This window comes from Salmo trutta, chromosome 15 (assembly GCF_901001165.1).
Source record: "Salmo trutta chromosome 15, fSalTru1.1, whole genome shotgun sequence".
NCBI lineage: Eukaryota > Metazoa > Chordata > Actinopteri > Salmoniformes > Salmonidae > Salmo > Salmo trutta.
Genome location: NC_042971.1, coordinates 28,677,672 through 28,688,825, shown reverse-complemented (window position 1 = coordinate 28,688,825; position 11,154 = coordinate 28,677,672). Strand labels below are relative to the sequence as shown.

At 43.6% G+C, this 11,154-nt stretch overlaps 2 protein-coding genes across 6 annotated transcripts in view; both read left to right on the top strand.

Annotated features, from left to right (window-relative positions):
• Positions 1-11,154, top strand: part of LOC115148712 (uncharacterized) — a 229,906-nt gene that overhangs the window by 52,517 nt on the left and 166,235 nt on the right. The gene's annotated exons all lie outside the window — the stretch shown is intronic.
• On the top strand, positions 960-10,594 carry LOC115148726 (Meckel syndrome type 1 protein-like). 5 transcript variants are annotated; one of them, XM_029690895.1, is made up of 11 exons: positions 960-1,690; positions 1,899-2,020; positions 2,154-2,212; positions 2,377-2,511; positions 2,928-3,025; positions 3,185-3,313; positions 3,442-3,547; positions 7,732-7,795; positions 7,939-8,122; positions 9,654-9,780; positions 9,922-10,594. In XM_029690895.1, the coding sequence occupies exons 1-8, from the start codon at positions 1,614-1,616 to the stop codon at positions 7,756-7,758; spliced, it is 753 nt and encodes a 250-aa protein (XP_029546755.1). In that variant the 5' UTR covers positions 960-1,613; the 3' UTR covers positions 7,759-7,795; positions 7,939-8,122; positions 9,654-9,780; positions 9,922-10,594. The 5 variants fall into 5 exon arrangements, with proteins under 5 accessions (XP_029546755.1, XP_029546754.1, XP_029546753.1 ...); XM_029690894.1 differs by lacking the exon at positions 9,922-10,594 and adding an exon at positions 8,731-8,798 and having other exon boundaries at positions 9,654-9,679; XM_029690893.1 differs by lacking the exon at positions 9,922-10,594 and adding an exon at positions 8,731-8,798 and having other exon boundaries at positions 7,929-8,122; positions 9,654-9,679.

The window sequence follows — 11,154 nt, the reverse complement described above, 5'->3', positions numbered from 1 at the left end:
TACATGTTTTTGTCACACCCGTGGTATATGGTCTGTTATAAACTGGGTGGTTCGAGCCCTGAATGCTGATTGGCTGACAGCCGTGGTGTATCAGACCGTATACCACAGGTATGACAAAGCATTTATTTTTACTGCTCTAATTACGTTGGTAACCAGTTCATAATAGCAAAAAGAAACCTTGGGGGTTTGTGGTATATGGCCATTATACCACGGCTAAGGGCTGTATCCAGGCACTCCGTGTCGTGTTGTACCTAAGAACAGCCCTTAGGTGTGGTATATTGACCATATAACACACCCCCTCTTGCCTTATTGCTTAAATATACCACGGCTGTCAGCCAATCAGCATTCAGGGATCGAACCACCCAGTTTATAATACTATTTATTCTCCTGTGGTTTTTGATTGACAGGTTTCTTCAGTGGCTGATGCCCAAACTGAGATGTTCAAAGAAATAATGGCCAACTATTACTTCTACCACACACACACACACACACACACACACACACACACACACACACACACACACACACACACACACACACACACACACACACACACACACACAGAGATTTTGAGTATTGGTTATTCCTACAACACACACAAACGTAATTTCAGAGACAGGAATTATGATTAGCAAAATACATATATTGGTCTCATTCTTATATTTTGAGACATGCAGCAATATAAAAAAAAAAAACGATATTGGTCTCCATCCAGCCTATGATAATGAGTTGGATTTACATGCTTAGGCTTGGAAATATATCCAGGAGAAGCAGGGTCAACACCTCTACTCATGTCATAAGTGCCATGACATCTTTAGTAACCACAGAGAGATAAGACCTCTGTCTCCACAGTCTCATCCAAAGAACAGCACCAACCTTAGGGCAGTGTCACTGGTATCCTTGGGCCAAAGTGAAGAGGTGAGGGCCCCTTACTGGTCTCCTTGCAATATCTGGTCTCCCACACAGAGATGGAAATCTATACCTGTTTAGACCCTGGAGGATATGGCTTCAGATGAAAGACAGCAGAGAGATGCAGAATGTAGAAGCTTCAAACACTGTGATATGCAAATTCAGGACCATTGTACACTGAAGTGGAGCATGCATCTGGTCTGAAGCATGTCAAAAGAGTGCAAATGAACTGGGACTGGAGCACTGCATCACATTTAAACTAAATTAGCATGTATCTGATTTAGCTACACTCATCTGTACTTGAATTGTGCTGTTTGAAACGTGTATTTCCAATAAAGCTTTTTAAATTGCAATTATTTGTGTCAGACAGATTTTTCTCTTAATTAATTACATCAGGGGTTCTTAAACTTTTTACAGCAAGGGAATATTATTGTACTGATATTACCTTACCTGTTATCAGTGGGGGGGTTTATTCTGCTGCTCTGGACTGGATCCCACGGTAGGTGGCGGTAGTGAACCAATAAATAGTTGGATTGCTCGCCAGAAACCCAACCAGGCAGGCAGACTGTTGTTACCATGCAACGAGCAGACGCTTGTGAAAAGTACTAGCTACAAAATTGTCTCAATTGCTTGCTGCGCGTTTGTGTGTATGTTGCTAATCTAGCTAGTTAGCTAGCCATCAATAAAGTTCCTAACGTTACAACATGGCAGACGGCTGCAGCACCGACACCGGAGAGGCTACCTATTGTTCCCGAGATGCTGTCAAAAACCTTACAATTAAGTAAGTTGCAGTTGGCCTTTGTGTGGCTTTTATTCCTTGCATTGCCATAAAAGCAAGACAATGTCGTTAGCTAACGTTAGCTCTCAAAGCAGATGATGATAAACACCCAGTATATTGCTTGACCTGATCCCTGAGTTTGCCATGAAAACATGTTATTTAGCTAGCTAGAATCCTGTTTACCTTGTTTATATTTACAATGGTGTTACAGGATCCATATTCAGAGATTCACCTCCACAGCAGCCCTCTCCCAACACCTTCAGCAGCAGGTTTTGACTCAACAGGAGAGGGGAGGCATTGAGCTGGACACCCTCAACTCACAGGCTCAATCAGGTATTAACACTGTTTTGAAACAGAAAGATGTTAGATGTTTTGAAACAGAAAGATGTTAGATGCTTCTTAGTTGAGTAGATGTTATTTTCGTGGTGGCTAGATATGGACCAGAACATCTTGGTTTTGTTTTCAGCCGGAGATGATGATGAGGAGGAGTTGGTGGTAGGCTGGCAGGAGAAGCTGTTCAGTCAGGTAGGTCCTCTACCAGTGTCCTTATAACAAATAAGACTTTACTGTTTAGGATAGTTTGATTTTGCATAGTAAGTTGTGTGTGTGTGTGTGTGTGTGTGTGTGTGTGTGTGTGTGTGTGTGTGTGTGTGTCTGTGTGTGTGTAATATGAAGTGGTTTTGTTCCAGAGTGAGTCAGTATACCAGACTCCACTGGAGAGACAGTACCACACAGAGATCATGGCTCTGGAGCGGACCAGGGGCAGACGGAACCGCAGGATTTTCACCTACACCGATTCTGACTGCTACACCAATTGGGAAGGGGTGGGTTTCTACTGAATCTCAATTTCTGTAACGGTTCCATAACCACAGATGCTAGGAGACAGGAAGCAAGTACAGGGTGAGGATTTATTAATAAATAGACATGAAACTAAAAAAGAACAGAGTCTGGACAAGAGAAACAAAACGACATCAATGTAGACAAGGGAATGAAACTGAGGAAGTGACAGATATAGGGGAGGCAATCAATGATGTGATCCAGGTGATTCCGTTGAAGCGCTGGTGCGCGTAACGATGGTGACAGGTGTGTGTATTGATGAGCAGCATGGCGACCTCGTGCTCCAGAGAGGGGGAACGGGAGCAGACGTGACAATTTCATTATTCAAAACAAAGAATTTACCTCGTTTCTGTCCCAAAGAAACGTTAGTGTTTTAAAGCTGTTTTTGAAATAATCATTACAGGATTCCCAGAGTATGGTGAGGCAGGTCAAGTCCAACCCTACCTTCCTGGCACATAGGATGGCCAATGTCAGACACAGACGACAGGACAGACAGCCAGTGTAGGTCCCTGTTACTCACCAAAGTGAATTATTATTAAAGTGAATGTAATTGAAGCAACATTGATGTGTGATGTGCTGCTTTGAAGACAAACAGTGTACCAGTATGTTCACATTACCCTTGTATGCTAAATGTGTTTGTGGTATTCTGTTGGTCTGCAGTGACAGCACCTTCCCCAAGTCCAGGCTGATTACCTGGGAGCCCTCGGAGGACTTTGTGAAGACCAGCCACGTGGTCAACACACCCGTACAGACCATGCACATCATGGGGGACCTGGGACCACCGGGCAAGTGAGTAGCACAAGGGGAAAAACCACTATGTAGCCTATGCACTTATTACGCTGCTTTGTATGTAATAACTTTGAAGTAGATTCCAATTCAGGAATTGAAAAGTGGCATTGTATTCTTGTATTCCTCAGACTTGGCCAAAAGGAGAAGGAATGCTTGTTGTGCACGATAAGAGCAGATGGATATGGAGTGATTACCACCAAACCAGACTTCAACAAAGTTGTTTCATTAGCAAAGGTAATGTTAAATCTGATTTTATTTGTCACAGAATACAACAAGTGTAGACCTTATATTGAAATGCTTATTTCCGAGCCCTTATCCAACAAAGCAGTTTAAGAAAAATAAGTGTTAAGTAAAAAATTTGTATTTTGGACCTAGGATTGGCGCTCCGGTACCGCTTGCCGTGCGGTAGCAGAGAGAACATTCTATGACTAGGGTGTCTTGAGTCTTTGACAATTTTTAGGGCCTTATTCTGACAACGCCTGGTATAGAGGTCCTGGATGGCAGGAAGCTTGGCCCCGGTGATGTACTGGGACATACTCACTACCCTCTGTAGTGCCTTGCAGTCAAAGTCTGAGCAGATGCCATACCAGGCAGTGATTTAACCAGTCAGGGTGCTCTCGATGGTGCAGCTGTAGAATTTTTTTGAGGATCTGAGAACCCATGAGAAATCTTTTCAATCTCTTTTGGGGGAATAGGCTTTGTCTTGCCCCCTTCACGACTGTCTTGGTGTGTTTGGACCATGATACTTTGGTGATGTGGACACCAAGGAACTTGAAGCTCTGAACCGGCTCCACTACAGCCCCGTCGATAAGAATGGGGGCGTGCTCAGTCCTCCTTGTCCTGTAGTCCACAATCATCTCCTTTGTTTTGATCACATTGAGGAAGAGGTTGTTGTCCTTGCACCACATTGTCAGGACTCTGACCTCCTCCTTATAGGCTTTCTCGTTTTTGTCGGTGAATCAGGCCTACCACTGTTGTCATCGGCAAATGTAATGATGGTGTTGGAGTCGCGCCTGGCCGTCCAGTCATGAGTGAACAGGGAGTACAGGAGGGGACTGAGCATGCATCCTAGAAGTGCCCCCGTGTTGAGGATCAGTGTGGCGGATATGTTGTTTCCTACCCTTACCACCTGGGGGCGGCCCGTCAGGATTTCCAGGATCCAGTTGCAGAGTGCGGTGTTTAGTCCCAGGGTCCTTAGCTTAGTGATGAGCTTTAAGGGCACTGTGGTGTTAAATGCTGAGATGTAGTCAATGAATAGCATTCTCACATAGGTGCTCCTTTTGTCCATGTGTGAAAGGGCAGTGTGGAGTGCAATAGAGATTGCATCATCTGTTGGGGCGGTATGCATATTGGAGTGGTTCTAGGGTTTCTGGGATAATGGTGGTGATGTGAGCCATGGCCAGCCTTTCAAAGCACTTCATGGCTACAGATGTGAGTGCTACTGGTCGGTTGTCATTTAGGCAGGTTATTTTAGTGTTCTTAGGCACAGGGACTATGCTGGTCTGCTTGGAACATGTTGTTATTACAGACTCTGACAAGGAGAGGTTGAAAATGTCAGTGAAGACACTTGCCAGTTGGTCAGAGCATGCTCGGAGTACACAGCCTGGTAATCTATCTGGCCCTGCGGCCTTATGAATGTTGACCTGTTTAAAGGTCTTACATCGGCTGCGGAGAGCATGATCACACAGTCGTCCGGAACAGCTGATGCTCTCATGCATGTTTCAGTGTTACTTGCCTTGAAGCGAGCATAGAAGTTATTTAGCTCGTCTGGTAGGCTCGTGTCACTGGGCTGCTCTCGGCTGTGCTTCCCTTTGTAGTCTGTAATAGTTGGCAAGCCCTGCCACATCCGATGAGCGTCGGAGCCGGTGTAGTACGATTCAATCTTAGTCCTGTATTGACACTTTGCCTGTTTGATGGTTCGTCGGCGGGCATAGCGGGATTTCTTATAAGCTTCCGGGTTAGTCCCGCTCCTTGAAAGCGGAAGCTCTACCCTTTAGCTCTGTGCGGATGTTGCCTGTAATCCATGGCTTCTGGTATGGGTATGTATGTATAGTCATTGTGGGGACGACGTCATCGATGCACATATTGATGAAGCCAGTGATTGATGTGGTGTACTCCTCAATGCCATCGGATTAATCCCAGGAACATATTCCAGTCTGTGCAAGCAAAACAGTCCTGTAGTTTAGCATCTGCTTCATCTGACCACTTTTTTTTATAGACTGAGTCACTGATGCTTCCTGCTTAAAACATTTTTGTAAGCAGGAATCAGGAGGATAGAATTATGGTCAGATTTGCCAAATGGAGGGCGAGGGAGAGCTTTGTACGCATCTCTGTGTGTGGAGTATAGGTGGTCTAGAGTTAGTTCTTCCCCCCCCTCTGGTTGCACATTTAACATGCTGGTTGAAATTAGGTCAAACTGATTTAAGTTTCCCTCCATTAATGTCCCCGGCCACTAGGAGCGCCGCCGCTGGATGAGCGTTTTCCTGTTTGCTTATGATGGTATACAGCTCATTGAGTGCGGTCTTAGTGCCAGCATCGGTCTGTGGTGGTGGCTATGAAAAATATAGATGAAAACTTTCTAGGTAGATAGTGATGTCTGCAGCTTATCATGAAATACTCTAGCTCAGGCGAGCAAAACCTTGAGACTTCCTTAGATATCGTGCACCAGCTGTTATTTACAATATACATAGACCGCCACCCCTTGTCTTACCAGAGGCTGCTGTTCTATCCTCCCGATAGTGTATAACCCGCCAGCTGTATGTTATTAATGACGTCGTTCAGCCATGACTCTGTGAAACATAAGATATTACAGTTTTTAAGGTCCCGTTGGTAGGATATACGTGCTTTTAGTTCGTCCCATTTATTTTCCAGCTATTGTACGTTGGCTAACAGTACGGATGGCAAAGGCAGATTAGCCACTCTTTGCCTGATCCTCACATGGCACCCCGATCTCCTTCTGCGAATCTGTCTTTTTTTCCTACGAATGACAGGGATGAGGGCCTGTTCAGGTGTCTGGAGTAAATCCCTCTCGTCTGACTCATTAAAGAAAAATTATTCATCCAATTCAAGGTGGGTAATCGCTGTTCTGATGTCCAGAAGCTCTTTTCGGTCATAAGAGACGGTAGCAGCAACATTATGTACAAAATAAGTTTCAAACAACGTGAAAAAACAAACAAAATAGCACGGTTGGTTAAGAGCCAATAAAACGGCAGCCATCCTCTTCGGCGCCAGTACAATTTATTAGTCCAAATTACGGGGAACAAAGGGAATTTGTTTTTCTGAAGGGTTTGGTCACAGATCTGCCAGTTCAGATCAAATCCCACGTTTTGTTGCCTGACTCAGGACTCAAACCAGTGACCATTAAGTTACTGGACTAATTCTCTATCTTCCACCTTCTAACACTTTTTTTTATTTCACCTTTATTTAACCAAGTAGGCTCGTTGAGAACAAGTTCTCATTTACAACTGCGACCTGGCATGGGCTTCCTAGGCAAAGTTCCCTTTACACTATCCCATGTGCGTGTCTCATGATCTGGTAATGAGGTAGTCCTGCCTGCAAGTTTAAAATCAGTGTCACCCTCAGCTCAAGAGGGCATTACATCTTGGTCTAATGGTCAAGACACTGGTTTTTCCCATGGGAGGCCCGGGTACAGATCCTGCCCATGAAATGTGCACACCCCTCCCAAAGCACAATTCCACTGCTTCCACCAATGTAGTGTTTTTTTTGTTGCAAACAGCAATGTCTAAAAACAGCAATGTCTAAAAACCAGGTCTCCCTGCCCGTAGGCAAACAAATATATTTTTTGTAAATTCAGGCGGTCGCCCCAAACAGGTTTTGAACCTGGGTCCATCAACTGTCAAGTCAACAGCTATGCCAAGATGTCCAAACCTCAAGATGAGGTTGCTCGGTGTTGAATTAAGATTGCTACATTATCTCCTTCCTTGGGAGAGCATTCTTTACAGCAAGTTTCTCACGTGTACACACATCTTTGATGGCTTCACAGTCACTATCCCACTACTGATTCAGATGTAACAAATTTGGGCGTAGCTCCAACTGGGACTTGAACCCCGGTCCAGCGACTAGCAAGCCAACACTTTATCCATTACACCAAGAGATCAGAAGGTGCTAAGTGTTGGGTTAAGCTTGCTACAATATATTCTTATATAGGGCAATGTGTGATCTAGGTGAGGCAGCATTGCCACTAGTGCTCCTGACACAGCCAAACACAATTTTTACCTTCTTAACCTTAACTAACCTAAAGTCAAATACATTTATACAAACCACCATGTGAGCAGCAAATTTAGGGTTAATGGAGTGAAGTGGTTGATGGTAGGACCACCAGTATGAACTATGTCTATGAATGCATTACAAACACGGACAAATGCTCTTTATCAACACCATCTTTTCTGTGAAACTAGATATCAGCAATCAATCAACGAGACTAATGAAATGGAGCAAATGAAGACATTAGAACTGCTAAAGGTAATATATTATATTCTGAAACCAATTTCTTACTGGTAGATTTTGTACATGATCTGTCATTCCTGAGAGCGACGCTCTCTCTCCTCCCCTTCCCCCCCCCCCCCCCATCTCTCTTTTATGTGCTGGGGCGAAGTTTCCCCTAGATACAGATCTAGGATCAGCTTCCCCTTCCCAAACCTAACAAGGACCATTAGTGGGGGGAATTCAAACCTGATCCAAAGCCAGGGTCTATTTGGGGATCTTGTCCCATCCCCCAGAACTCTACATGTTGATGCGGCTTTCTCCAGCTCACCATGCTCACAAAGAAAACAGCAGTGTATTTCAGCTGTAAGTATTTTGAAATTACTAGCGATATTATTTTAAATGAATTTACCTAGCTTTGTTATTATTCAACAATAACTAGGCCAATGTAGCTGTAGCGGGTTACATTTCGTCGATGCATGGAAAAGTATTAGCTATGTTGAAGAATTATGTTAGCTAGCTAGCAGCTAGCTAGCGAGCCATTTTTCCTGGCTATACTGATAGGTTAATTAGCCAGCTAGCTGCTAAATGTTGCTGGAGTAGACATTAATACATTTCGGAATGGATTATTATTGCATTGCTTATCTTTGTTATGATGTCTTAGATGTTCTCATATGAAATAATTTTGTGTTGTGCATAATGTTAAAAAACTCCATAGGAGTAATGTTAAACTAGCTACTGGTAGCTAGCTACATTCTGATGCAAATGTGGTCCTAGCTCGGTAGCTTTCCTGTGGCAGGCCGAGTTATTTGCACTAGTCACAATGTGAGACATTTTGTTTAGCAGTGATTTTATTTTGAAATGGCAGCTAGGGATAGGCATTTGGAATATTTCACTATTCAAATATGGATATCCGGATGGTCCAAATACATTTCTTTTTTTTTTGTTGTGAAAACATGTTTTGTTTGCCTCAGGACTGGCAGAGACAGTGCGGTGCTAGAAGGGAAGGCTTGATTGGGAGAGACAGTTGTTGCTGCCATAGGTAATCTGTCATACTATACATTATTAATGACATGTCTATTTTAAAAACGTTCTCGTCAGAACATGGATAAAAGCAGGAATCTCTCGTGCCAAGGTATGTAGCCAACCGTCAACCACCCCTTCATTTCCTGCATTTTAAAGTGGCAATCGGCAGTTGCAAAATCCATTTTTGGACCTGCAATTTAATGATATTGATTCTTGAAGAATATAACTTATAAATGCCTCATTAGCTTAGTTCAACTGTTGTACCCCATCAGAACTCAACATATAAGCTTGTTTTACTCCAATGTGGGTAAACAAAGTAAATGTAAACAAACACTATATAGCATCAAAACATGGATCAATCCACTAATGGGGGGGAAATGTAGCCTCAAAACTAGCTGTTATTGGCAGAGAGATTTCAAACTTTTTGTTATTGGTCTATTAACTTAGACCACCTGGTGATGTCACCAAGGAAGCCAAAACTCCACCAATGCAAAACCTGCTGATTTAGAATGTCTTATGTAGATTGAAAATACAATCAGCAACTATCAGGAAGTTACACTGATAAATTTTTTTATAGTTTCATCAGCTGTTGTACAAATATGATACAAAACACCAGCTGAGTGACACCGGCTGCATCAGTGAGTATGAACCTGACAGCTAAAGCTCGAGTGACAGCTGTTCAGAACTGACTTAGCCTGGTAAATTTGTGACGGTAGACACCGGCTGATTTCGTAAAGCAAGGGAACAGCCGCAGTCCACCGTCAAACTTACCAGGCTGAGTGATTACTGAACAAAAATGTAATGTCGTTGCTTGCTAATATGTGGATTTGTTGTTACTCTTATGTATGTTCCATCTTTTTGTGTTTTTCAGGAAAGCCTGGGAAAGAACTGAAAAAACACACTAAAGAGTCAAGACAGACACCAGAAAGAGGCCCAAGAAGACTTGGACGCAGGATCAGAGGACAGCGAGGGATGTTCAGAACTCACTCTTTAAGTTGGTGAGGGTACACTTTGAGACTGCTTACCTGACACGGAGGAAGTCTTTTCTTTTTATCTCCTCTCCCTTACCTTCCCTATGCCCCTCTCCCCTATTGTGTTGGACCATCATGTGTTTTAATCTTTTCTTTGTTTGCGATTAGGTTTGGAGAATGACTTCTCAACCCAAGAGGCCCAAGAGCAGCTGTGAGAAAGCATCAGTTTGGAAGCATTTGGGAAAATGTAAAGTGCTGAAGAAGGTTCCCGGCAAAGAGGATTGCCTGTTATGGGTCAGAGCCAGCTCTCAAAAACAGAACATGGAAAGACATAAAAACCTGGTGCACAACACAATGCAAACAGAAAAGGCTCTCCGCAGCCAGTAAAAGGCTAGCATGCCACGAAGCTGAAGTTCACACAGGTGAATGGGAGAGTTGTAAAAGACATAGCTCCAAAATACAGGTCCTAGTTGAGCTCGTGAGCTAGTCCTGCTCTTTTTTGCAATTTTTTGTTTTGTGGTGCAAAACTTAGTGTGTCGAGCTTAACACGTCAACCCCGTTACCAATAGATAAAAAGGCTAGACATTTTTTAGCAATTTCATTTTTTGTCTGAAACGTCCAATTCAAAAGCTTGTCACAAGGGATTTATGCATGATTTAATATGAAACCCAGCCTCCCGAGTGGCACAGTGGACTTAGGCGCTGCATCGCAGTTGCTAGCTGTGCCGCTATAGATCCTGGTTCGGCTGCGACCCGGAGACCCATGGGTTGGCGCACAATTGTCCCAGCGTCGTCCTGGTTAGGGGAGGGTTTGTCCGGCAGGGATGTCCTTGTCCCATTGCGCTCTAGCAACTCCTGTGGCGGGCCGGGCGCATGCATGCTGACACGGTCGCCAGGTGTATGGTGTTTCCTCCGACACATTGGTGTGGCTGGCTTCCGGGTTAAGCGGGCATTGTGTCAGGAAGCAGTCTAGCTTGGCAGGGTCGTGTTTCAGAGGACCCATGGCTCTCTACCTTCGCCTTTCCCGACTCTGTAGGGAGTTGCAGCGATGAGACAAGACTAACTACCAATTGGATACCACGAAAATTGGGATGATAAAGGGGTTAAAATATATAATATGAAACCCTGTTATACTTTATTTGGCACTTAATAGGCACTTATTGTAGTCATTTTTTAAATTTAATCTCTTCAGATGGGAAACCGTTTTTTATTTTCATTTTTATACATTTGAATATGGTCTTTATAACAGAAGGTAAAATTAGGTTAACTTTTATTTATGAATATAAACTGGCAATATTCTAGTGGCCAATCTTCGTTGCAATAGGCCCATGAAATAATATCAGCTTTTATGATGCTGGTAAAGATAGTACCTTTACAGACGGCCCCTAACTGTGCAGTATAG

What these genes read in the sequence shown, in the direction of transcription:
- LOC115148726 (XM_029690895.1), top strand. Translation starts at nt 1,614, where the DNA reads ATGGCAGACGGCTGCAGCACCGACACCGGAGAGGCTACCTATTGTTCC. An exon ending in AGGAGAAGCTGTTCAGTCAG is followed by an intron (nt 2,213 to 2,376) that starts GTAGGTCCTCTA and finishes GTTTTGTTCCAG; the next exon opens with AGTGAGTCAGTATACCAGAC. An exon ending in GACCTGGGACCACCGGGCAA is followed by an intron (nt 3,314 to 3,441) that starts GTGAGTAGCACA and finishes TGTATTCCTCAG; the next exon opens with ACTTGGCCAAAAGGAGAAGG.